At 47.8% G+C, this 27,032-nt stretch overlaps 2 protein-coding genes and 2 long non-coding RNA genes across 16 annotated transcripts in view; 2 read left to right on the forward strand and 2 right to left on the reverse strand.

Moving 5' to 3' along the window:
- Tcp10b (t-complex protein 10b) overlaps window positions 1-10,464 on the forward strand; it is a 23,483-nt gene extending 13,019 nt beyond the window's left edge. For 3 of the 9 annotated variants that reach the window (XM_008758759.3, XM_006227927.4, XM_063288521.1), the window contains 6 exons: window positions 1-65; window positions 2,452-2,592; window positions 3,344-3,445; window positions 4,538-4,622; window positions 8,360-8,477; window positions 9,801-10,464. The exon at window positions 1-65 is cut by the window's left edge and continues 34 nt beyond it. In XM_008758759.3, coding sequence (XP_008756981.1) covers window positions 1-65; window positions 2,452-2,592; window positions 3,344-3,445; window positions 4,538-4,622; window positions 8,360-8,477; window positions 9,801-9,990 — 701 coding nt within the window. In that variant the 3' untranslated portion in view covers window positions 9,991-10,464. The remainder of the gene's footprint in view (window positions 66-2,451; window positions 2,593-3,343; window positions 3,446-4,537; window positions 4,623-8,359; window positions 8,478-9,800) is intronic. The other 6 variants (XM_017589093.2, XM_063288520.1, XM_008758757.3 and 3 more) reach the window with 3 other exon arrangements.
- LOC134482724 (uncharacterized) lies at window positions 2,537-6,981 on the reverse strand. Its single transcript, XR_010059208.1, has 2 exons — window positions 5,891-6,981; window positions 2,537-3,191 (listed from the first exon to the last, which is right to left on the reverse strand). It is a non-coding gene; the product is annotated as an uncharacterized LOC134482724 (long non-coding RNA).
- Window positions 10,465-16,225: 5,761 nt separating the features above from the next.
- Window positions 16,226-27,032, forward strand: part of LOC134482726 (uncharacterized) — a 62,481-nt gene continuing 51,674 nt past the window's right edge. The window contains exon 1 of one of the 3 annotated variants that reach the window (XR_010059227.1): window positions 16,226-16,340. This is a non-coding gene — a long non-coding RNA (uncharacterized LOC134482726). The remainder of the gene's footprint in view (window positions 16,341-27,032) is intronic. The other 2 variants (XR_010059224.1, XR_010059223.1) reach the window with 2 other exon arrangements.
- On the reverse strand, window positions 17,559-25,868 carry Ttll2 (tubulin tyrosine ligase like 2). 3 transcript variants are annotated; one of them, XM_006227919.5, is made up of 3 exons: window positions 25,715-25,868; window positions 19,287-19,386; window positions 17,559-19,130 (listed from the first exon to the last, which is right to left on the reverse strand). In XM_006227919.5, the coding sequence occupies exons 2-3, from the start codon at window positions 19,362-19,364 to the stop codon at window positions 17,583-17,585; spliced, it is 1,626 nt and encodes a 541-aa protein (XP_006227981.1). In that variant the 5' UTR covers window positions 19,365-19,386; window positions 25,715-25,868; the 3' UTR covers window positions 17,559-17,582. The 3 variants fall into 3 exon arrangements, with proteins under 3 accessions (XP_006227981.1, XP_008756973.1, NP_001162607.1); XM_008758751.4 differs by having other exon boundaries at window positions 19,287-19,389; window positions 25,715-25,859; NM_001169136.1 differs by lacking the exon at window positions 25,715-25,868 and having other exon boundaries at window positions 17,583-19,130; window positions 19,287-19,361.

Consider the following 27,032-nt stretch of genomic DNA (forward strand, 5'->3'; position numbering starts at 1 on the left):
TACAGCAAACCTCGGACACTACAAAGGAAGATGAGACACAGGAAAAGCGACACTCAAACGGCAAGGTAGGTTTCTGCTGCGCATAATCTTTCCCTGACACATTCTCTGTGCTGTGTAGACTGAGCCATGCAGACTTTCCTGGGGTTATAAGCCAGTGGCTGGTGCGCCTCTCTAGAGCATCACTGATAGCCAGCTTCTTCCAGTAACAAAAACAGCTCTGTTAGGAACATCCACCCACCCACCTGCCCTCAGTGCCTCCCAACAGCTACCTCAGGAAGCATTTTTGTCCCCGAGTACTGCTGCCAGAGGGCTGGGGTTGTCTCGGGGGGGGGGGCACGGGTGAGCTGCCGTGGCCCAGCTCTTTGTTCAAAGCACCCTCACATTCTCCCTCTTTTGCTGGAGTGAGTCCACACTTCATTTTGGTTTTGGAACTTTGGGCTGTATAGATGCTCGCCCTTGAGAGCAGAGGATGCTTTGAGTAGATGAGCAAGGCTGCTCACAGCTTTTCATTGCACTCTCTTCCTCTTCTTCCTTCTCCTCCTCCTCTTCCTTCTCCTCAGCCTCCTCCTTTTCCCCTTCCTCACCCTCTTCCTCCTCTTCCCCTGCCTTCTTTTCCTCCTTCTCCTCTTCCTTTGCCCCTCCTCCCCTTCCTTATACTCTTCCTCCTCCTTTCCTTCTCCTTCCCTCTTTGTCTTCTTTCTTCCCCCCTCCTCCTCTCCCTTCTTCTCCCCCTCCTCTTTCTTCTCTTTCTCTTCCCCCTCCTCCCTCTATCTCTCTTCTTCCTGTGCCTCGTTTTCCTGATTCCCCCCTTCTCCTCATAGACAGTTCTCAGGTCTTATGTATTCAAGCTCACCATGTAGCACGATGATCTTGAACTTCTGATTCTCTAATTCCTCAGTACTGAGATTACAGAACTGTACCCCCACATCCTGTTATGCAATGTTGGGGACCCCAGGTCTGCAAGCATCCTGGGCATGCAGTCTACCAACGGAGCTACATTTCCAGACAACAAAGCCTTTCTTTAGTGTGGTTGTTTCACATGGTTATCGGGCAAAGAAACACAACTGAGCAAAGCACAGAACTTGGTGACAAAGGTCTGTGAGAAGGAGGGCCATTGCTGCTTAGGCCAACAAGTTATGAACCAATCACCATCTTCGGCTTCAGAAGCCACAGGGTATAAATGTGATAGCAGGTGGTCCATGGCAAATGGCATTCTGCTATGAACTTTCTGTCTTGTAACCTGACGTCAGGCGTACTCCCCAGGTCCCCGACTCCCCATTACAGTTCTGTGTCTTCTGATGTCTCACCTTGACTCTGTGCGTGTGTGTTGCATCGGGTGTGCTGAAATCTTTTCTTGTTCATTTAGTTTTGTTATAAATTATATTTTTAGTCAAAACTTTATTATAAAAATTTTGCAGTAAGAAAAGTCACACGCTAAAATTAATCAGACCCACAGGGTATACTTTTCATATATTTTTGGTGTGGGACTCTGGCCTTTCAATACATCTTGACAAACTTGTACACAGTTAAACTAGTCATTCTGAAGTCATTGAGAGTAAGATTAGATTTTACATTCTGTCAGATAAATTTTTACACACATATACTATGTTAAAAAATGAAAATGCCAAGACACATTTTAAACTAGAAAATAATTAGTTTTCTATCCTCTTTGGTGGCTCATCTCCTATTTTAATTGTGTGAACTTTGAAAATAGCATGATCATGAACACATGTGACATGTTCTCAGAAAGGCATTAGGAGACTTCATCATTGTTCGAATGTTGTTTCAACTCACACAACCTCGATGTCCTTCCTCTGTCACTCAACATGGCCTTCTAATGTGAGCATGGGGCATGGCAGGCGTGATGGGTGAGACTGCATTGTTGAATCAAACTGAGGTTATTTCTACCCGAGTCTTTCTTTACATTAATCTTTTCAGGGGTGATGTTTTCTACTGAGAGCCTAGCAGTGTGCATCTGAAGTTACTTATTTGCTCATTATTAATTGAAACCATTTAGTGTTGTATATGAGATGAGAGGATGAAGTGGGGAGACCAAATAAGCACCAAAAAAGTTCATTTTTACATAGTAATCCCGGATTTCAGGCTCATGAATCCTTGGTTGATGGATCACACAGACTCAAGGCAAATGCATAGCATCAACTTGAAGGAAGGCAGACACTGAGGAACAAATCGTTACACTTCCTATTGATAACCAAGTGCAGGAGGAGGAGGATAGAGAGCTCATCAGTAAAGGGTGTGTGTGTGTGTGTGTGTGTGTGTGTGTGTGTGTGTGTGTGTGTATGTGTGTATGTTTGTGTGTGTGCAGCAGGTAGGATCCAACATGCCAGGCAGACAGTGGGCAGTGATTTTGAATACAAGAGGAAACAGTGGAAGCGCATTCATCATGCCCGCTATAATTCTTCACCTGGGCGTTTCTGTGTGTCCATCAAGGTGGAGCGGTTGCTCAGTGACGGGCGAACTATCATCACCTTCCCCAATGGGACCAGGAAAGAGATCAGTGCTGACAAGAAGACCACCGTCATCAAGTTTTTTAATGGTGACATGAAGAAGGTCAAGTCCGATCAGAGAGTGGTGCGTGCTGTGGACACACTTGTATTCTTTCAGAATCAGAGTTTACCCAGTGACTAGCAAACCTTTTATAGATGTGTGTTCTTTTGCTCTCCTGGTGTCAGGAGATTAGGGAAGGCAAAAGGTCAGAACTTTCTTGCTAATGAGAATTTTGTCCATGGTATATGATGTGAGCGAGATTCTCCATGGTCTCACTCCAGTGGAGTTTCCACCAGCGTCCCACCCTCTATTGTGAAAAAAAATTTTTTTTTCTTATCCAGATGCTCTTCCACAGACCTGAGCTAATCTTCAAGCTGAGAAAAAAAAAATAAACCAGGAACTCCTGGGAGATGTATTCAAATGGTGACTTCCAGGAGTTCATGGTCTTGTAGGCAAAGAGATGTGTTGCCTTACCGTGGGGTGTGGCGACCACAAACATATTTCTTAGGCAGATGTGGTGGGAGGATGGACAGGCGATGAGAAGCGACAGAGATGAGTGAGGACAGAGAACAGGGCTCAGTGCAGGCTGGGAGGGAACTTCCCCTGCTCTGACTCCCGCTCAGCATGGCCCTCTCCAGGGCTCTCTGTCCAGGAGCTGGCATTTCCTTCCTGTGTCTCCCGATCTGCAGAGAGGAAGCATGGTACTTACATAGTGGTGGAGACAGGGACACTCCCATTGCCCACAGCTATCGGACATGTTGCTAATATAGGGAGGATGCTTAAAAAATCACGGAACACAGAAGCTCTATTCTTAGTTTGCTTCTATTGTTATAAGGAACAGCACGACCAGGAATACTTGGGAAGGAAAGACTTTATTTGGCTCACATGTCCCCATCATGATATCGAGGGAAATCACCATCATTGCAGGAAGTTGGAGGTGAGGCTAATCAAACATGGAGGAACGCTGCTTATTGGCTGGCTTCACATGGCTTGCTCAGCATGCTTTTCATAAAACCCAGAAGAACCTGCTCAGGGGTGGCACTACCTCACAGTGGTCTGGACCCTTCTTAATCACTGATTGGGAAATTTCCTCCACAGACTTGACTATAGGAGGGGTCTTCTCAAGTAGTGTTTCTTCCTCTCAAATGACTCTAGCCTGTGCCAAGTCGACAGACGTTCACCAAAACACATTCGGATCTCAGAGTCACAGATATTCCAATAACGTGACTCCATTGGAAGACACTCCATCTCCTTCCGCTTCTGTGATGGAGAGACATGGCCCTACTTCAGAGGACTGATCTGACATGATTAGGCAGGAATTTGGATTAGGAGTAGAACAGTGTATTCTGGCTACATTCTTATTTTTCAGACAATGACCCCATTCAATCCCACTCTACCTTTGGCTGTGTGTGTGTGTTTTTTAAATGTCTCCTTCTTCAAATCTAGGGACTGGCCTTAGAATCGGGAGCACCAACTCCTGGGAACCCATCACCCTCCCCCTTTGTAAATGTTGTTCTCCCTCCCTCCTTCTCTTCCTCCTTGGAAACCAAGGGAGACGTGACTATTGGGAACACCAAGGTCAAATGGCAGCTCACAAGGCACAGGTCCATGGATTCCCAAGGCACTTTGTGAACTCTACTCTCTTGAGCTGCAGTTGGCCACCGATCTGAAAACTGTGGAATTCATAGCCTATGTCCACCAAAACCTAGGCCTCACTTGCTACAGGTCCCATGAGGCATGAGGGCCCAGCAAGTCACGAGTTAGAACATACTTAGGTACAACACTGAGGACTAAGCTGCATCCTGCAGTCTCTCTGGAACCAATGGCCTATTGTCATTCCTGGGATGTCAGTAACTAGTGCCACCTCCGGTGCTCCACACCCGTGGAAGCACCCACAGACGCGGTTAGGCCTAGCTCACCTGCTGAACCTGTACTTTCAACAACCTATGGGAAGTAATTGATCAGATTCCCTGGAGCTCACAAGGTAAGGGGAACCGCCTCCCAATGTGGGTTTCCCCTGTCTCCACAGATTTATTATTATGCGGACGCTCAGACGACGCACACAACCTACCCAGATGGTGTCGAAGTTGTGCAGTTTCCTAACAAGTGGACTGGTGAGTGGTGTTACCGGTACCTGCTGGCCCAGGGCCTGTGTTGGAAATGGTTGGGTGCATGAGTACCATGGGGAGAGGGCAGCAGACATTGAGCCTTCAAATCACTAAACAATAGCTCAGGCTGCCCCATTAGATTTGAGTGGTTTTCTTTCTTAATTAGAAATCGTTCTATAAATCACATAAGGCAAAATTATAGCCAAAGAGTCATTTTTAGTTTTCCTGAAATTCATCGAATTGGATTACTGGATTTTTGTCTGTCATGTTTATGTTATTAAATTCAATGAGAAATTCAAGAATATTCTCAGGTATTTCTTCTGCAAACATTGCCCAGCCCTCTGTTCCTCATCTTCCTAAACCTTCCGATCGCAGACACTTCGTGCTACGCGGTCTGCTCCTCTCTGAGCCTATTACATTCATTCTGTCCAGGTAAATTCCGTAGAACTGCCCTCCAGTTTGCCATTTTTCTCTGTAACTAAATCGCACGTGCTCTCCGTTGTCTTTCTTGACTTGACAGCACCCTTCACTTCCTTCTGGTCAATTTCAGGTCTATCTAGTGGTGTCAGCTAACACTGCCTAGTCTCTTGTTTTCTCCTCCCTTCTCTCAGTTCTCAAGTTATTTTACACAGTGGCCTCACAGTCTTGCTCTGGTGACAGCCTGACCACAGACATGGAGCTCAGTGTGGTGCTGTCTGTCCTTTCCAGTCTGTCCTGTAGGGACAGCTTTGGTGGTAATCCTAGAGGCCCAGACTGGAGCTGCCCTTCCAGAAAGGCTTCTGGGTGATAGCCCAAGATCCCTTCACATTAGTTTCCTAGTGTGGAGTATCCTAGACCCAGCAGGTAATGAGATGGCCCCACTTCAGGGCCATCGCTACAGATTCTCTAGAGAGAACTCGGAGAAGGTAGGAATATTCCTTGGTGATCAGCAGCTGACGACAGGTAGTTTGGTTTTGCTGTTGTTTTGAGGGTTTCTATTTTTTGTTTCTTGTTCACCCTTCTTTGAGAGTAGTATTTTGAGCCCACACCCAGGCCCAATCTGTAGACATAGACTTTGTGTCTTGTATCAGCTACAAAGCCGAGCCTTGTGGACAGCATGATCAGCACACACCACCAGAGCACTGGAAGCATCAGTTCCGATCTGATTTTAGTGACATCTGATATTTGGGGCTCTCTCCATGCTCCTGGATATTATTCTGAAATAGTTTTTTTTGTATGTGCGATCTTATTTTGTATTAATGGGAGAGTTCAAAAAACATAATATAAAACAATACCAAGACAGAATGAAGCCATTGCTGATCAGGCTGCTCTCTTGGCTGTGTGGGGCCTGTACCAGTCACAGGGCTGCTGAGTCTAGCTGAGACGTCTTTCTTCATCTTAATGTTCCAGTCAGTGCTATTATGGTCTTTGTTCCCTCCCTGAGGTTTTTACAGGCTGGTGAGCACAGATGAGGAGGAGAGCCATTACTTCTTCAGTAACTTCTGGCGTACACTTGGCATTGAAAAACGACACTTGCTTGTTTGCAAGTGCTCTATGGGGTTGTTGGTGGATGGTAGCCAGGTCTGGTAAAAATGGACATATCTGGTCTCTAAATCTTGGCTTGTCTGTGCGGAATGTGTCTGAAATGCATCACTTAACTGTAGATCTGTTTCTGAGTCCCGTCCCTGTCGGTATGTATGCTTCACATTCTCCAGAACATCCTCACACGACAGTTTGATAAGCAAATATCACAGTCCCCTCTTGCCATTTCTGGCTGCACCTGTGTGTCTGTTCAGCAAAGACTGTTTTGCATTGATTCTGCACCAGGCACTCACAGGATTCTGTTGGGGCTTTGTCTGTTGCTAGGTACTATAGTGCTAAATTCTGAAGCATAAATCTAGTCATCTCAAAATGAGTGAATTCTCTTGTGTGCCAGCTTCTGTTGTGCAAGCCTTGCTCCTTAATGTAAAACTATTGGTGAATAAAGATGCCCATGGCCCATAGCTGGGCTTTGGTTCTTGGGTTTGAGGTCTGAAGCAGAGACCAGGAGGGAAAGGAGAAGAGGAAGGAAAAGACACCATGGGGGTAGGTGGATCATGAATACAGAGCCATGAGATCCAGACTGTTGGAACAGGAGCATGGTGGAACATGGCAAGACACAGTTTAGGGTCATTGACAGGGAAGTAGACAAAATAGCACAGAGGGTTGATATCTGCCCAGTTCTAGTGCTTTTAAGGCCTATTTTAAATAGTATGGTTTTGTGTCATTTAATTGGGAACCAAATGACCCAAGGTGGTGTAGAAACTCCCAAACAATTTTCACCACAATGTGATTCTGAGATTCTCAAGCTTTCGAATCAAAGAGAACCCATAGTTCCTCAGGGCATCGCACCAACATGCCAAGGAGCCTTTCAGATTTTTCCCTTTTTTTTTTTTTTCGGAGCTGGGGACCAAACCCAGGGCCTTGTGCTTGCTAGGCAAGCGCTGTACCACTGAGCTAAATCCCCAACCCCTATTTTTTTCCTTTTTTTTTGCCTTTCAGATTTTTATGCTAACAAATATTCACTGCATGGAGTTATTCATTGGGTGTCAGATTGCACGACACTTTCTTTTTCCTAAGTATAGTTCACGCTTCAATGCACACGGACCTCAGGAGAACACGAGGAAAACGATCAATGACATTTCACTTGGGAGTCCTTTGTACTTTCTGCAAATGCACATCGGAAAGCACTCTACACTGTTGTCAGGTTCTGAGTGACAACCATGGGTGCTATAGAGCTTCAGCACACTCCACAGTGGAGAACTGTCCCTGAGGATAAGGCCAATGTCACTGTGATTGCTGACAATCTAGCTTGCCCTTGAAAGTCAATATGGCATAGTAAAAGCATTTTCAACAGTGTCTTGGTTATTTGGCCAAATATTTGACCAAGGGCAAGAGATGGAGGGAGAATTAATTTTGGTTCACAGTTCAGAGAAACATGGTCCCAGTATCAGGAGGGTGTGGCAGCAGGAGTCTGAGGTGTCTGGTCACACTGCAGTCTGGAAGAGAATCATGAATGCTAGCACCTCTTGTATTTCCACTTCAATTCAGTCTTGAATGACAGCACCTAGTACTACCTGGCACCAATGAAAGACTTTACCACAAATCCACAGCACAGAAAAATATTTGAATTCAATTTGAACTGAAAAATTTGAATTCAGTTTCTATTGAAGGTGTATCTAGCACTTGTTCATCATCACCATGTACTGTTACACATTAGAGACCATGCACACTTATACACATTAGAGACCGTCCACACTTATACACATTAGAGACCGTCCACACTTATACACACTAGAGACCGTCCACACTTATACACATTAGAGACCGTCCACTCTTATACACATTAGAGACCGTCCACACTTATACACACTAGAGACCGTCCACACTTATACACACTAGAGACCGTCCACACTTATACACACTAGAGACCGTCCACACTTATACACACTAAAGACCATCCATCCACACTCCTGCTGAGCCTTATACACTAGAGACCATCCACACTTATACACACTACAGACCATCCACGCTATGGCCGAGCCTTACTTACCCGAAATTACATCAAGGGGGCATTGGGTATGCTGTCTGCCAATCCTGACTACAAGCTCGTATGGTTAAAAAATGATCTTTCATTAATATTTAACGTATTTTAACATGGGTCATTTAGATACAACATATATGCATTCGTTATAACATGTACTTTAAATAAATGTGTCCTGCAGAAAAATTCTACCCGGATGGCTCCAAGGAAACCGTGTTTCCTGATGGGACAGTGAAACAGCTCAAGGATGGATGTGAGGAGACTGTGTTCCCCGATGGGACATTTGTGACAGTGAAAAGGTCAGCTCCCCAAGCACTCCACCGGACAGTGTGAAACCATACTTCAACCCTGGGTTTTGTGTTCTATAATACATCTGTAGTCATTTACATGTTTGCAAAAGTTTAAGCATTCATACAAATATAACAACAGGAACTGGAGAGATGGCTCAGTGGTTAGGAACACTGGCTGCTCTTAGAGAAGACACAGGTTCACTCCCCAACACCCACATGATAACTTGCAACCATTTGTATCTCTATTTCCAGGGGAACCTAAAGGCCGCCTCTGACCTCCATGGGCACTAGGCTCATGTAGTTCACAGATATACCTGCAGACAGACATTCATAACACAAGGATGGATATATATTTACAAAAACAAAAATGGCACTAAAAATATATGACACCATTGGGCCTATAAGACTTTTTTTATGACCTCAGTTCAAATCTCTTAGCAGAGAACATGAGCTTAGACATAGAATTTGGGGGCCGTCACGTGACCCCAAGATTGTGTCATAATTGACTTCGGGGACAAAGGTCACCCCACAGTTTACATCATCAGCTAATGCTGTAGTCATCTGGCTTGGTGTCAGAGTAATCTTACTCTGCATTTCTCAGTGTGCCATTGATGTTAGGTGACATGTCAACATAGGTTGTAGACACAGTCAGTAGGTGACTGAAGCTGGCGAAATCTGAGTGCAGTCTACCTCTTCAAAGCCATGTGTGTAGAAGCATGAATCTATCGCAGCATGTGTAAGCAAAGAATCTAAACCACAACAAGAATGCGCTAAGTCACTGTGTTGGTGCTGATGTGTGCAGACAGCGAGGTCTGTGGGGCCTTTGCTCATCATATGCCCAATAGCCTAGGCAAGAGTTTAGTAAACTCACCTTAAGCGCTCTCACTATCCCGTGACTATGGTGTGTTCTGGGCATGTTTCTTCAATGATCTCGACCTTACTAGCTCCTCCAGTGTGCTCAGTGCTCCCATCCCACCCTCAGAGCTTCCATAGCTCTTCTGGTAGTGTCAGCAGAGTGCATGGTACCTAGAACTTTTTCTGTTGCGTTTCTGTCATGAACTGAGCAGTCTTGCTGACTCTGCTCACCCAACTGAGATTGTGGGTTCAGGTCTCAGGTCCCTTGCCCTCTCTACCTTCCTATGATCAGCCATTCTGGGCCTCTCCTGTCTTTTAAACCTCAAACGCTTTTCCTACTCTTGCCTCGGAGAGCCTCAACTTCCTCCCCCAGAGAAGACTTGGAGGTGGCCGTATGATTTTGATCTTTCCCAGCTCCTCCACACTCACACGGTTGGCTTCTGCGTGGCTCCACTTACCAGAGTCTCTATTCTGCAGGAATGGAGACAAAACCATCATGTTCAGCAACGGACAGAAAGAAATCCACACAGCCAGGTTCAAGCGGAGGGAATTCCCAGATGGCACCACCAAGACGGTGTACTGCAATGGCTGCCAGGAAACCAAGTATGCCTCAGGGAGGATCAGAGTCAAAGACGAGACGGGAACTGTCATCCTGGACTGGAAGTAGTACATCTAAAGGACTCAATGCCAGGCAGTAGCTTCAACTTCCAAATATAGTTTTGACTAAAATAGACAAAGCAACTCACATTGATAGGTTCCCTCTGACAATCTTGGAGATCTCCTTATGCATGAGGAGTAAAGAGACATCCAAAAATTTGGAAAGAAAGAGACCATGTAGCCACCATCTTGGGAGAAAGGTCAGAGAAACAGTAGCCAGAAATTAGGCCCGGGACATGGCCTTGTCCAGACCATGCCTTCTGTCAGAGCCTGGCCCTGGAGTAGGGGGTATAAGGGAAGCAGCAACATCACTGCCAGCTAATTCCTGGGAGCAGCCATTAACAACAACTGTCTCCAAGTCTTGCTTGGCCAACGCCTACCTACCTGCATCTACTTCTACCCCCTTTAAGAGTCCTTATAAGTAGGATCCTGGGGGATGTATCTTCACTGGTGCCTGATGTATCAATAAACATGATTAACCATCCTGAAGTGTCTAGACAGACCCTTGTGTGGCGTTCTAGCCCATAAATTCACACAATTATGACCCATCAACTAACAGGGGCATGAGTAAAAGCACAGATAAAAATCAACACACAAACATAGTGGGGCACACCTCCTACCTGCTCCTGGGAGTCTGACCACTGCCCCCTCATTTTGTGGGGGTGCTCTGCCATGCTGTAGGAGAGATCCCTCCCTAGCTGCTACCAATCTCAAGAGACAGTTCCCAGGTCTCTCTGGCCACGCCTTCCAGGCCTTGCGCTGATGAGTAGTTCTGAGAATGTGGGGTTTTGTTTGTTTGTTGGTTCGTTTGTTTCCCGTGTCCTCCACACCGCTACAATGAGAGTAGATTCCGAAAGAACTCGCTGTGTGTTAGCCAGTGGTGTCCAGTGGTGCCCAGTGGAGAGGAATGGCTGGCAGCAGCACCTGTCATGCCCTTGCCCTGGTTCATCTTATGAAGTTAATGAAAAGAAGTTCCAAAGGGCAAGCACACTTGCTTTCTCGGTGGCAGAGGGCCTGCAAGGGTTCAGGGTCCTTGCAGCTAGGGTCTGTTTCATCAGAGTGAGCTGTTAAATCCCCATGGCTTGTGTGAGCTGTGGCTGCACCACAACGTCTCTCACTATCATCCTCTGCATGGGAGTCGCAGTTTGTATGCAGTTGACGATGTCCTCGAATTAGTTTGAAAATTGATAGGAGGTGCTGGAAACAAGATTCACAAAGGCCTGGGTTCCAAACCCCAGTCCAGACTGTCCTCTGCCATCACAAATTCTGGGTCAGAGCCCCCAGCATGAGCCAGGCTGCTAGACCTTTCATCCCCAGCGTGGGCCAAGTCTAAGCAAAGTGAATTGCTTAGGCTGCAGATGAGACAACATTACAGAGTTCTGGACAGGTGGGCTGAAGTCCCAGGCTATTTGACTCGTCTCCTCCCCTATACCGCCCTGGACCCCTTGTCGACTTAACCCACAGACACTTTCCTTTCTTGTTCATTCCCAAGATCGTGCATTCACATCGACATCACACTATAAAACAGTTTCCAAACTTTAAACGTGATCTCTCGACTGTGAGATCTCATTTAAGAAAGTTAAATACTTCCATACTTCAAGAGGCAAAAACCAGGGCACAGTCACAACCTGAACAAAGCAAAGGAGACAGCATATGTGAGTCAGCATCCAGTGACTGGGATTCCCTTATGATCTTCTGGAATCCTTCAAGGGGCTTGGTCACCTCCAGCTCCACCCTCTGCAGCACACACAGCTTGTCTTCTAAACTCCAGCTGCCTCCACACCAAGGCTGATGCTGTTCTTGGCGGTCACCCCATGACCCGAGTATCTCCAAAAATGCTGGGGTCGTCTGCTGCATGGGCGCCACCTTTACCAATAGCCTCCCCTAGGCTTTGGTCACGGGACCAATGTTCAGCTGCTCTCTGTGACCCCCCTCATGCCTTCAAAAGCAGGACCACTGGGTGAGTCAACACTAGCACGTTCAGCTGCCAGTGCAAGGTACAGCCTTGTCTGCCTCTGGAACACAGCTTCCGTGTGCTGACTCTCAGGAAACACTTCCCAGAAGATTTAACCTCAATTTTCAGCTGGTCTCTTCTTAATCAGCACGAATCTCTCAGCTCCAGATAACCAGCGTCAAGTCTCACAACCGACCAAAGGTTTCGCTTTAGTGGTTCTGGTATCTTGATTATCACGGCTGATGCTCCAGCCCCAGCTAACCAGAACCACAGAATCATTATTGAAACATAATGGTTCAACTTCCCTCTGAAAACTCCACAAGTCAGGTCTCCGTTATCTGCCTTGTTCTCCATTCTTGTCTTCCACACGCCTACAGAACAGTGTGCTGAACTCTCAAAGCTCAATGGCTTTTCTAGCCCAAAGTCCCAAATCCATTCCACAATCCTCCCAAAACAGGGTCAGTCTGTCACAGCAATACTTCACTATCCCGGTACCATTTTGTCTTAGTTAGGGTTTCTATTGCTACGATTAAACACCATGGCCAAAAAAAAAAAAAAAAGCAATTTGGGGAAGAAAGGGTTTATTTGGCTTCTATTTCCAGATTGCTGTTCACCATCGAAGGCAGGAACCTGGAGGCAGGAGGTGATGCAAAGACCATGGAGGGGCGTTGCTTACTGGCTTGCTCACCATGGCTTGCTCAATCTGCTTTCTTACAGAACCCAGAACCACCAGCCCAGGGATGGTACCACCCACTATGGACTGGGCCCTCCCACACTGATCACTAATTAAGGAAATTCCCTGTAGTCGGATCTTATGGAGGCATTTTCTCAGATGATCATTCTAGAGCATGTCAGATTGGATACCAGCTAAACACCATGCTGGAACCATAGGCAGGTCCTGGGGCCAGGGTTATGGATACTGAATCTGAGAGCCTGAAGCTAGAAGGAGATAACTGTAGGTACCACTTCCAGAGCGCAGTTGTCCTCATTGTCCACACCTGCATGTGTGCCGAGTCAACTATGGGAGGTGTCTTGTCTCAGAGCTGCTGAGTGGAAAGTCAGCATGTGTGTGCTGTGACATAGTTAGGACCTTGGCTCTCCACCACCAGTTATTGTCAGGACAAGTGTAGAACAGTGGCCAACAAAGAGTTGGAGAACATCGTGCTGGAGAAAGGATGTAAGAGAGATCCTGGGAACTTCTCAAGCTGCTGCCTTGTCCCCAACACCGTGGTACCCGGAGTCAGATACAGTTCTCAGACAATGCCTGAAACCCCACCCTTGGGAGCCACCAATCTTTATCACCCTGGATCTCAGCATGTGGAAATCAGGAGCCAGGAATATGGAATCATTTCTAATGTCAGTGAGGCCATGGCTTACAGATGGTGTCTCTTGAACTCAAGATTTTCAGTTTGGCCCAACTGTGCTTCCATTAGGGCCACCCTCCTCTACCTGCTAACTGTCACCATCTGACCCCTGAGCCAGCTGGGACTTAAGGAGCATGAGTATAGGAGGGGCTCAGCACAGAACAAGAGGAACGAGGCCACGGGGAGTAAAAAGCCTTCCCCTGGCGTGTAAAGACAGACAGCTATGGCTTTGGCTATGTTAGTCCCTCCACTGCTAAATTCATGCACAAGAACGGAGTGATTGCTGTGCTGGCTTTTCAGCGTTAGCATGTTCTGAGTCTGAGCGTCTGTTTACCTCCATGGTTCAGTTAGCAGTTAGTGTTCTCTCATTGCACCCCACTGCACTCCCCCTGCTGGCTCCGACGCCACATCTGGCAGTGTGTCACCTCAGCCTAGAGTGTTTGGACAGAGTCCTTGCTGCATTTATCTCTTAGCACTTAGAACACATCTCTTCCGGTTTGTATGGTGTCTGCCAAGAGTCCTGCTGAGAGCACCTCAGGGGCTCCCCTCTACGTGGTATGTTCTTGATGCTTTTAAGATTCTGGAGTCTTTAGGGATATACGCATACATGCACATGTACATGCACATAAACATATACATACCTGTGAATGTGAACTGTCCTCCTTCCCCCGGTTCCTGCGTTTGAACGCTCTACCTCTGGGAGTGGCTGTGGAATGTTTAAGGGGTAGGTCTAGCTCAGAAAAGAGTGGACTGCCCCACACTGGACCTTGAAGGTTCACCCTTGCCTTTGGTCCAGTGCTCTCTCCGCTTCCTGATTTGCTATGATATGAGGAGCCTAGGTTGAGTGGGCACTTACATGTCAGCGCCTTCCCTGCCACCATGGACAGAAATGTCCTGACACTGTGAGCCATAGTAAAACCTCCCTCCCTTTTCCTGCTCTTGTGACCTGGCTGGCCACCACAACAGGGAAATGAAGCACAGGGTCCCTACGCCCCCTTCACTTCTCCATTTGGCGCTATCTTAAACTGCACATCGTGTGGATGGGTCATGTGATCCCCGACTCTGTCCACTGCGTTTTCGTCTTTTTTTCTCTTTGTTTTTCTAACCGGATGATCCCAGTCTTAGGACTTACTAATCTTTCTCCCAGTGACTTTTCCTGTGGATGCATTTCTCAGCTCTAGGACTTCTGTCTGGTTCTTTTCAATGGTTCCTATTATAAGATTCAGTCTCTAATTCACAGGTGCTGCTTCCTCCTTTTTTGTTCCCACACAATTGAAAAATAGTTTTAACCCTTTGCTGGTTGAACGTTGGGTTGGGGGCTGGGCAAAGAGCACTCAGGAGCAGACAGGAAAAGCTCTTCCCATTCTTGGGTCTCAGACCTTGGCATCTCATCCCAGACTGTGTTTGAAAAGCCTCAGAAGACAGTCTGGACTGACCAGTCTCCTGTCACTTTCCCATGCTCTCTTCCACACGCACCTCCCCCCCGCCCCCCCCCCCCCGCTATCTGCATAGACTTTGCCTTCAAAGGAGCCACAATCTCCCTTAGCCGGTTGGTCTCAGGTTAGGTCTGAGGAGATGAAATTGCCTCTCTGCTCAGGGCCACATGCACGAGGTCAGGTCTGGACCACATGGCTGTTGCTGGGAGCTGTAGTGGAGACTGCTGCTTGCAAACCTGTTACCAAGGACTCTTAGTTCCGTTTGGCCACAGGGTGGATTGAACACTCTCTGGGACCTTGGTCTATGGGGCTGGCACTAAAATGAGGACTATTCTATGACACCGAGACATTGCTTCAGAGCCATGGATGGGCATATGCCCAAGTTGCTCCTGTGTTGCCAGACCTGCTCTCAGCTGATTGAGAAGGGCTGAAGCCAATCACAGAAACACTCTAGGACTCCCAGAATGAAGGGCAAAGTCCCAGAGACGCTGCTACAGTTACCTCCTCCCAGTCCTCCAGCAGAGATGCTATTCCGCTTAAGAGAGAAGTTGGGTCTGAAATCTCCGGCCATTGACAGATATAAGACAGAGGTTGGCAAGCCTGCCCCAGAACTCAGGATGGGTGTCTGAGTACTTCTGGCAAACTGAGGCCATAACTAACTGGGATCCAGTTCAGCAAACCCACACTGGGCCCCCTGGGTGGTGAGACTCTGCACAGTTCTTCTGGTAGGAGGACTGTTCCAGAACAGCCTGGAGGAGCTGAACTGAGCTACTTTTAGACTAGTGAGTGCAGAGTGCCTGATACTGAGGCCCTTTTAGAGCCTGGGGGTGGGGGAGCCTGCAGGCCTGTCCCAGAAGCACACAAATGAGTCTCTCAGGAGTTTTCTGTGGTGTCAGAATGGTTGCCAACACAGACTGCAGCCAACGCAGCCTGGAACCAAGCCAGGGTCCCTTCTACACCTGCTGTGTGGTGGAGTTTCACACCTATGCCTGTTGGTTGCATAGGTTTCTCTGGGTCCTCTGAGAGCCAGGCAGAAGTACTAGTGGCCACATTTCGTGTGGATCCCTAGCAGTGATGACAGCCACAGGCTCATGGCCAAACAGAGCTATAGACTATGTGGACTGGGGTTGTTTGGGGGACTCGAATGTGAGCTACGGTCACATCCACCCTCCTGAGTCTTGGTTCCAACAGTGTCTCAGAAGCACCTATGTGAATCCCAGGATCTCACAAAAGCACATTTATCCACAAATGTCCGAATTTAAAGGCATAGGCAGAGGACCCCCCCTTATTCTATTACCTAATGATTTTGTTGTTGTTATTATTTTGGTTGTGAGCCTAGCCTTTAAGGCTGAGCCATCTCTCCAGCCCATGTTGTTGTTATTAAATACACACAACATACGCATTATTCTTGGCCCATTCATGAAGCCATGTGGTTGTCACAGTTACCTTGTTCTGGAGTGTTCCCATCACTCCAAAAGGAATGTCTTCTCCCCCCTAACCCCCCACCCCACTCACTGCCCCCCAGTCCTGGGAAGACACGGTCTGCATGATGGTTAATGTATGAACTCGACAGAATCTAGGAGGCAAATCTCTGAGTGTATCTCTGGTGAGTTTCTGAACTAGGTTTATTGATATGGGAAGACTCCACCTAAACACGGGAGATACCAGTCTACGGCCTGGAGTCTCAGACGGGATGAAAAAGAGGAAGTGAGCTGGGTACCAAGCTCCCGTCCCCCTCCCCTGTTCCTCACTGCTTCCTGACCCAGAACATGGTGTGACCAGCTACCTGCTGCTTTCCCACAACTGACTGTGGCCTTGGACAGTGGGCCCCAAGAAACCTCTCACTAAGTTGTTTTTATCAGGTGCTCTGTCACAGTAACGAGATGGGTGACAACTTGGTTCCTGGCAGTCTGTGCACTCAGCTGAATGGCTGGCAATCCTTATTCTTAATGGTTTTCTATGGAGGTCTGGGACCCGAAACCTTTTCATCTGCCAGGACCGCAACTTGCCTAAGTGTGAGAGGCTTCATCACCAGGGCTGGGTGGCAGTGGGTGACAAATGCAGCACTCTAAATGACTTTATGCTGATGGTGTGTGTGTGTGCGTGTGTGTATGTGTGTGTGCGTGTGTGTGCGTGCATGTATGTGTGTGTGTGTATGTGTGTGTGTGTGCGTGTGTCCCCGTGTGTCTGCACATACTCCCACATGTCAGTGGAAACCAGAGATCAACCTCAAGTGTTATTCCTCAGAAATCAACCACCCCGCTTTCTGAGATCGGATCTCTCAGACTGGCTGGAGCTCACTGGTTCAGCTATACTGGCTGACCAGTGAGGCCCAGGGATCTGCCTGAGATACCTTTCCAGGGCTGGGACCCCAAGCATGTGTCAGCATAGCTGGCTTCTTGTTCAAGTGCTGGGGGATTAGGTGTGGGTCCTCATGGTGTCATGGCAAATACTTTATCAACCAGGCCATCTTCCCAGTTCCCTCCCCCCCAATAATTTTGGCTAACAATGGCTGGTTAAAAATGAAAGACAATTCCTGGTAGTTTTGTACTATTTTACCTAAGAAACCCCTTTAAAAAGTTATATTTCTTTTTTTTTCCTTCTCTTATGTAACGAGGAACGTACGGCTTGATTGTAGTAATGGGTAGCATTGGAGACAGTAGTAGTGTGACCAGTAGTGTGACCACCCACCCTGGTGCAGACACTGTGCCACTGCACCCAGCAACAATGTGTGTGCAAAAGGCACACATCAGGGTCTTGGCCTATGCCTCTGCTCTGGAGAGAGAGAAATCCTTAGTTTTCAAAAATTCACCTCACTATTTCATTTTGGCTTTTTAACACTTTGGAGTTATTTATTCATTAGTTTCTGGAGCTCTTGAATTATTCTTTTGACATTTAACCCATTTCTGGAGGCACTAAAAGTAGCCTTGTTGAAAGGGAAGATAAGAACAAAGTTGCCCGCATGGTTGTTTGGTGTGTTTCCAGCTTCCGGGAGGATGCCCGTGGGTCCCTTCGTCTTACGGGGCAGTGACTGAGACGCACATAGGGAGAGCATCTTTCGAGGCGAATGCCAAGCCTTGAGCCTTGGCTTGCTTTTGGCTGCCTCTCTTGTCAGAAGTTTGTTCTGCCTGCACAGCATCTCTCTGAGCTGGGAGGTTCGAGTGTGCTTGGGACACATGTGCTGGGCAGCTGGGCTTCTTTTACTGCACGTTGCAAACTGTATGAGAGACGCATAAGAAGGGGGAGCAGGGGCAGCACAGAGCTTTTGCTGACTTCTCCTGGCCTGGGAGACCATGGCGTTTCCCTGAGAAGTTCTCCCACACTTTTTCTCCTCACTCCTGAGGCCGTTTAAGTATAACAGCTCAATAATATCATGGACGAGGCTTCTCTTGACAGAGACGTCCGTGGAACACTCCAAGCTCAAAGCAGGGCTGTAGTTGACTTCCAAGAGCCACGGCTTCAGGTTGTCATCAATGAGGATGTCAAACCCAAAAAGCTCGAAGCAGTTGTTGGCAACGGGGACTGATGGAGCCATGGCCAGGACAGTGAGAATCACCATGTGGTTGATCTTCCGCCTCAACAGCAGGTCGTCCACATCCCAGTTCCGAAGGTACGAGAAGAACCTGCTGAGGGTCCACTTGCAGCCTTGACCCACCACCTCTTTGATTTTCTCATACGAGGCCCCCAATTTGTTGATGCTGCTGTTGGTCAAATGGGAATAATAATCTTCCAAATTACTGAGGTCAAACTTCTCCGTGGCAAACCGCACCAGCCCTTCCTGGTACATGTAAATGGTCAAAGGCTTGAAGCCAGTGACGCAGACATAGATGCGGAGGTCGCACTTGTACCTACCCACGAGCAAGGGGTTACAAATGTACTTCTGTACTACATACGCGTCCTTGAACATGAGGTCCCGGATGTCACTGAAAATGATTATCCCCCTCCCTTGGGACAGCTTTGCTGGCTTGCAGATCCAGTAGCTTGGCTTGGTACCCAAGTCCTGCTTCTCCTTGAAGTACTTGGCCACAAACTTGGTGTAGTCACTGGGCATGATGAACGTCAAGGGTGTGAACTCATAGATCGACTCACCGTAGAGCCTCCTCATGTGTGCCAGGTGTTTGGCCAGGCAGTCCTTCCTGGTGAGACTGGTTGTCCCTGGGTGATGGTTGAGCCTCTGCCAGGGCTTGATATTCACATACTCTGCCATCCGGAAGGAGGACGATCTCCAGTACAGATTCCAGTCCTCCACATCCTGACATTGCTCGTCAAATTTGTCCCACCCACGCTCCAGGAGGACACTCTGTACAACCCCAGGTGTGCTCTCGTCCACTCGGAACACCAGCGGCTTCAAGGCGGCCCCCGGGGCTTCATCCTCCATCCTCAAACGCTGTCTTTTCTAAACATTGATCATCCAGACAGGATTAGACCACAGAGCTTCAGATGAGAGATGACATGGCTTCATCCCTCCCCCTAGCTCCTGCTACTGTGCTCAGGAGCCCTTCCTGCCACGGACAAACTCACCTCCACCCAGGCCTGCCATTTGTCTGCTTACCTGTACAGTATTTCCCTCTGGGGACAATCTAAAAATCTCTGCAGTCACATCACCCAAAGTCTGCAGACCATTCATCATAGCCCTGCCTCTGTGATCAGCACTGCTGGTGGAAAGAGTAAGGACAAGTGGTGAAAACAAACAAAAGTATGAATTCTTTAACAGATAAGCAAATTTTTTAAAATGGTTGAGAGGTTGGAGAGATGGGTCAGCAGGTAGTGTACTTGTTACACACGCATAAGGACCTGAATTTGGATCTCTGACACCCACATAAAAAGCCAGGCACTACAGTAGAGCTTGCTGGCCAGTCAACTTAGCCTACTGAGTTAGTTCCAGGTCTGCAAGAGACTATGTCTCAAACGATGAGGTCGGATACGATAGAAGACACCGTATCAGTCTCCTGTCTCCACACATCCATGAGGGCATGCACACCTGCATAGCCTTCATGCGCACAAGCTAACGCCCACTCACACACACAGGAAAGTTAATGCCATGCGATTCCAGAGTTACCTCAGCCATGTGTTTCCAAATGTAAGGCCCACTGTTGCACACAGCTTGCCACTGTATGATACTGGGAATACTGGGCTAGAACAGACTCAACTGAATGACACGTGTTCGTTGCTACAACCTTGGCCTGGGGGCCAAATAAGAGACCTGCGTGTCTCTTAAAAGCATCTAATCCACAGTTTGTTGTATTTTCAAGTTGAGCTTAATGCTGTCCGTAAGCATTTCAAGTCTTGTGAATGTGTGTGTGTGTGTGTGTGTGTGTGTGTGTGGTATGAGTAGTGTGTGTGAGTAGTGTGGTATGTGTGTATGTGTGTGGTGTGTGTGTGTATGTGTGTGGTGTGAGTAGTGTGTGTGAGTAGTGTGGTATGTGTGTATGTGTGTGTGTGTATGTGTATGTGTGTGGTGTGAGTAGTGTGTGTGAGTAGTGTGGTATGTGTGGTGTGTGTGTGTGTGTGTGGTGTGAGTAGTGTGGTATGTGTGTATGTGTATGGAATGTGTGTGTGTATGTGTGTGGTGTGAGTAGTGTGTGTGAGTAGTGTGGTATGTGTGTATGTGTGTGTGTATGTGTATGTGTGTGGTGTGAGTAGTGTGTGTGAGTAGTGTGGTATGTGTGTGTGTGTGTATGTGTGTGGTGTGAGTAGTGTGTGTGAGTAGTGTGGTATGTGTGTATGTGTGTGTGTGTATGTGTATGTGTGTGGTGTGAGTAGTGTGTGTGAGTAGTGTGGTATGTGTGTGGTGTGTGTGTGTGTGTGGTGTGAGTAGTGTGGTATGTGTGTATGTGTGTGGTGTGTATGTGTGTGGTGTGAGTAGTGTGTGTGAGTAGTGCGGTATGTGTGTATGTGTGTGGTGTGTATGTGTGTGTGTGTGTGTGTGTGTGTGTGTGTGTGTGTGTGTGCACGCGCGTGGTTTCGGAGCACCAGAGCTGGTAACAGAAGCCTTTGACCTTTCAGAAAGAGACCCATTAACTCAGATGAACCATGGGGCCTGGTGAAAAAGGTCCACTGGCAGATGTGTGCCTCTCCCTGATCGGAATGGCTAACTCTTGGTGTGCATTCTCTTAGTAGTGGGAATTTGCCTTTCTTTTATCAGCTTCCCAGGAAGCTGAGGAAGGGGTTTGGCCCTGTTTGAATGCTGCTAGTGTCCCAAAGTGCCATCATGATCTTATCAGTCCAGTCAGAGCCAGGGTCTGGCAGCATGAGCAATCTGGTCTTGCCCAACACATCCCCTGCCAACCTGTGGGGAAACCTGGGACACACTGTTTCTTATGGTGTGGCAACATCTCACACCCTCTGCTGTGGGGAAAGCACTCTTTTATTTCATTTTATTCCCAGTGGGACAAGTTTTAGTTCAGCAGCACAGCTTCAGAGGCCACACATCTTCACTGACTTCCCTCAACCAGAGTAGAGAGAGACACTCAGTGTCCTGTTCCAATTCTGCAGTCTGCTGGGTCCCCCTGGTGGCCATTCAGGTAGCACTGTGGGGCTAGGAAAGCTGCTGCTAGCTTGGCGCTGCAGGCTCCCTCCAGTGGAAGGATTGCAGATTGTCCCTCCAGGTGTTCTGGTATCTGTCCCTCTCTTTCTTCAGGTCCAGAGGTTTAAGAAAGGCCACTGGGCTCCTTGCCCACATGAGGTAAATCTGCTTTGTCCCTGCCTCAGGTGCCCTGCACATGGTAGAGTAAGTGAGGGGCCAGTAAGCCAAAGAACAAGGAGGGAGGGACATAGGTGTTATAGTCCTCTGTGTGTGTGCATGTGTACATATGTGTGCATGTGAATGTATGTGTGTGCATGCATGTGCATTTGTGTGTGTACATGTGTGTACATCTGTGTGCATGTGGGTGCATGTGAGTGTACATGTGTGTGTGCATATGTGTACATGTATATGTGCATGTGTGTATACATGTATGCAAGCATATGTGTGGAGTCCTGAGGTTGATGCCACATCTTCCTCAATTGATCTCTATCTTACATACTAAGACTGGCTTTCTTACTGAGGCTGGCTCTTGCACTAAGCCCAGAACTTCAGCTAGTCTGACTGGCCAGCTTGCTCTGGGCTCTCTCTGGCTCCCTTCCAATGCACTTGAGGGACAGGTGGGCTCCCACATCTACTTGGCTTTTACATGGGTTCTTGGGATCCAAACTCTGGTCCTCATGTTTATGTGACAAGAACTTGACCCAGTGAGTCTTCTCCCCAGCCCCTGCACATGTTTCCATATCAGACATGAGTAGGTACTCCTGGGGACTCTGGCCCACTGCTCACTTCTGCTTCCAGCATCTCCTTACCTAGGTCAGAGGCCAGGAGTCTGGCACCAAAGCAAAGCCCAAAACCCAAAGTTCAGAAGAAAATTTTGTCCCAAGACAAAGAGATGCCACGGACACTAACATTTACAAAGAGCACACCCTGGACTTTCACCTCACTCTTCAGTCATTACCTGTGTGGGGGTGGCAATACGTGTGTATGTCTCAGTGTATGGAGGGGTGTCGGTAAAAGTGTATGTGTGGATGTAGATGTGGATGTGGATGTGGAGTGGATAGTGTGTGTGTGTGTGTGTGTGTGTGTGTGTGTGTGTGTGTGTGTAGGGGTGGGATTTGGGGAAAGGATAAGTTTGTGTGCCTATGTGGAAGGCTGTTGTGTAGGGTGTGATGTGTGGAGATGGGCTAGATAGAAATGGGGGTTGGTGTGTATGTGTGTGTATATGGGTGGTTGTAGGGGTGTGGGGTCTGATGTGTGTGCAATGCAGGTAGGGAATATGGGAGAGCCCTCTGAGGTGGTGTACATATGTGAATGTGTGGGTGTGGGTGCGGGTGGGTGTGTCACGTGTAGTTGTTTATTTAGATGTCTAGCCTATAACCCACAAGATGTACTGATGGGAAACTGGGAAGACGATGTTATAGCCAGACAGAATCATAATGAAAAACACAAGTACATTAAAAGTCATGCAGCCCGGGGCACTTGGATGCAGAAGCAGAGGGTCCTGCAGAGGCCCCGACGTCTTCAGCTTATATCATCTGGCACTGATATAAATAGGAGATTAAACCAAATGCATTTTACTCAGACTGAAAAACCACACTATGCTACGACGAGCATGTGACCTGCAAATGCGTCATCACAGAGATAACGGGACATGGTTAACTAACCGTTACCACCACATATTTCGGGGAAGAGACTGAGGTGCCAGTCATCTCTGCCCACCAGAGCTTGCATGGGCATCAGTTAGCAGAACTCCTGAGGCCAACAGTTTCATTCTGAACAGACACTGTTACCTGGACATCTGAAGCATTCCTCACAGGCTCTCCCCAATTTGAAGTGCTGTTTTGAAGACCAAGGAGCCTGTAGTGTGGCCATGAAAGCCACACCCACCCAAGGTGTGGTCATGGTGTCCTGTCTAGGGCTCACACTTCTGTCACCATGCCTTCCTGCCTTGCCTTCTCTGTATGTGGTGGATTGAAATCCCTCTCAAACTGTGAGCTACAGTAAACCTGTTCCTCTTAAGGAGTTTCTGCCAGGTGTGTTGGTCACAGGGACACCACTCAACAATCTTTCCAAACTTGGTTTGCAGTCACAGTTCCCAGCTTGGTTGGGAACTCACTAACTCTAAGTGTAGTTTTCCCACTAGAAAACTGCCAAAGCTGACCACGAAAGGTGTAGACGCCCTTATGCAGGGCATCATGGTTCCCAACTCTCATTTCTAGAGGCTTCCTTTTGGGGGAGCCTGTTAGGAGGTCTAACAGGTGGGCAACTACAGGAGTTTTGGCCTCTTTGTTAGCAGCACAAGTCTGCCTGCAGGAGCAGCAATGCAGGTGTATTCGACAGAGTGCCTGGGGTTCCGGTACTGTGAATGACAGCCGTGGGGTTTTAGTAAGGTCGGAACTCTCGCGTCAAGGAAAATAAAATACCAAACACCACTTAACCGCATGACAATGAGAGCCAGTAAAGGTACCAGAACCCTCGAGTGTGCTGCTAGCAGACAGACACACACTTTAAAATATTCAGACTGGGGGTCGGGGATTTAGCTCAGTGGTAGAGCACTTGCCTAGCAAGCACAAAGCCCTGGGTTCGGTCCCCAGCTCCGAAAAAAAGAAAAAAAGAAAAATATTCAGACTTGCTCTCTAGTCACCTTCAACCACACTAATGTCATCAAAACACAAACATAACCTAATGAACACCAACCCCTGAATCTGTATAAGTCATTGGCAGGCTCATTAACAGATCATTGTTAAAATTATAGGTTTTGTAATCTCTTTGAGTCTGGTTCAGCCTGAGCTACAAGCTCTCTAGGCTCAGGAAAAGAAAGGGTCCCTCTTTCCCATACTTTAATGTAATCCGGGGCAGATGGGGTCCCACAAGAAAAGACTCAGCGAAAAGGCCTACAGACCAAGGTGTGTTGGGGGCACAACACCCAGAAGCCAGAGACGTCCATAATAGTGACAGGTTCTCAGCCATTTGTCCTCCCTGAACGGGCTCTCAAGTCAGAACCAGGAGTCATTCTTTGTTTACATTTTATCACCTTGATACACACAGTCTCTGCTCTAAAGACAGGCTCTCTACCTGGCCACAATCAAGCGCAGGTGCAAGTCCATGTTACCAAATACCATGAACTTCAGTCATGCCGGAACTGAGAGGGAAAATCAATTACTTGGTAGTTAAGCAGAGGTGTCCTTCTAGGGAACCCTGTTACTAGATCCATGAAAGCAGTTTCCAACACTGCAGACAGTAAGTTTCCCTGTGATGAATGCTGGCTTCCAGCAAGGGCAAAACATGAAACAGAATAGCCACACCATGTTTTGTTTTGTTTTGTTTTGTTTTGTTTTGTTTTGTTTTGTTTTGTTTTGTTTTGAGACAAGGTCCCTCTACATAGCTTTGTCTCTCCTGGAACTCACTATGTGGGCGAGGCTGGCCTCAAACTCACAGGGATCCTCCTGCCTCCCGAATGCTGGGATTAAAGGCCTGTACCTCTCTACCTAAAAGGTTAATTTGTATGTGAGTATTTTTTAGAATTGAATTAGCTACCTTTTCTGGATTCCTGGGATTAACTCTCTGTTGTCTACGTGTCATGTGCCTCTTGGTAGTGCATGGTTCCTCATCTTCTGGCAAGTACCTTTACCCCGTGTCTCTTAGAACCCGGGGAACACATGCCTACTTCGCACAGCTTAGCTCAGTCAGCCTTGACCCTAACCATCAGCCTTTAAGACATCTGAACTGTTCTCCTTTTCCAATCAGGAGCACACAATAGCTGCAGGCCTCCAGACTTCTGTTTTCCAGCCCTGTAACAAACACTCGGAAGACACCGTTGAAAGGAGGGAAGGTTCGCATTAGCTTCCGGTGTCTGATATGGTAGCAGGGGCTGTGTGTGGCAGAGCTTCTTGTCCCATTGTGGCCAGAAAGCATAAACAGACACGGAAAGGCCAGAGCAAGCTCTGCCTTTCAAGGGCCTGACCTCATTGACCTGCTTCCTCTAACTCAGCTCAGCCCTCCTGAGTCTCGATTTCTCAATATTTTATTCAATATTGAATCCATCCAGGGATGGAAGGGAGCATTGATTAGGTCAATCCTAGGCTCCCCCTTTTACTCAGGGGTCTCTCTTTTACCTTATCAGGATTCATAGCACTTCCTATGTTCCTAATGGAAACAGCCAGATGTCCCAGTAGGTCAACTTGCTTGGTCACACACGCCCAACTCAGTTGACTCTCCTCCACCCCTGAGATGCCAGATAGAGATGAGTGCCCTTCTGTTACCTCCTTTATCACAGACACGAGTCCTAATACCATTTTCTCTGGACGGCTAGCACCCAGCACACAGGGTATCCTGGAAGTGCATCTTTTGGGTCGAAGTATGTTGTAGGTATGCAGCCTGGGTGGCTCGAACTACCTCTCCAGCTAAGCCCCTGGAAGCAGGTCCTGTGGTAGGCCAGGACAGTGCATACTCACTGAATAGCCTGGGCCTTCTTCAGAAGGTGCTGGTCTCTGGGTGTCACTTCTGCAGATCTGCCTGCCCCCAACCTAATATCTAGGAATGGCCTCTCTTTGGGATACAGATGCCAAGAGTAGGTATTGCCCACTGTGCAACTAAGTGGATCTGGGCATGATGACAGAAATGCTTGTTGCTTAGCAATGCACAGCCTGCTGTCCTCACAAAGGGAGGGACTTCCCTGCCTCAGAGAAGACTGGCCGCCAGGACCCTAGCAAGTGAATACCCAGGGGGTGGGGGAAGGGCTGTGCTGTTTACACCTTAGGGACTTCACCACTAACATGTGTTACCATGCACGGGGACTCTGAGGCCTACCAGATTCCTTTGGAGAAGGGACCTGTCTCCCTGGAAAGCAGATGAGCTTTTCAAATCTTTACTATTTTGCCATCTCCAGAGATAATAAGGCTTTCTTACTGCTCCCAGTGTTCACAGCAGGCACCTGAACACTGCCTCCTGTATGGTGAATCTCGGGGGGGGGGGGAGCCAGAGGGCTCATCTGATATTTGTTTCTGAGCCAGAGAGACCCTTCTGACCATCCCACTGAGTCTCCAGCATCGCTGACTGGTGATAAGTCATTGACATGTTGCAGGTACAAGAAGTCTCAGCCAAGATGCTGGCTGAACTCTACCAGGCAAACAAATCAAAACCACCCACCCTGTACTTCTGGGCCAGCAAGCCGAGGCTGGTGGCATGCAACACGCAGGCGTTTTCTGTCTTGGTTAGTTTAAATTATTCACTATCTTCCAGATCTAGGGGCTGGTAAATTCAGTTTTTTTATGTTAAATATAATTAAGTTTATGCTCTTTAGAAGCATAAACAGGAGTCTGAGTTTGACATGTATACTATTTGGACAGTGTATCAAGTCCAGGGAGCTAACAGAGAAAGGCAGTATCTGGGCCTGGGTTAGATATTTTAGTCACTAAGTTTAGTAACCCAAACTTAATGGTTTTTAATTTTCCCTCCATTTGAGAAGAGTAAGCTTCCAAGACCTGTGCTCACTCTGTGCTTGAACATCCACACTAAGGGCGAGGGGCCACCCAGGGTAGCAGCCATTGCCAAGAACACTTGAATAGAGAGACATACACACCTTCTGAGCCCTGTTTCACACATCCTAGACTGCCTGGATGGGAGCCCACTCTCTAGGTTCCCACTGGGTTTCATTATGGCTCGGTTCTCTCCTGGGCTGAGTGCCCACAGGACCTCATGGGACAGCTTGAGAGAATGTGATACTCCAGTAACGGCCGTATGGAGTCTGGGCTTCGTGCTTCTGAGCAGCCC

The sequence above is a fragment of the Rattus norvegicus genome, chromosome 1 (genome assembly GCF_036323735.1).
Source record: "Rattus norvegicus strain BN/NHsdMcwi chromosome 1, GRCr8, whole genome shotgun sequence".
Lineage (NCBI taxonomy): Eukaryota > Metazoa > Chordata > Mammalia > Rodentia > Muridae > Rattus > Rattus norvegicus.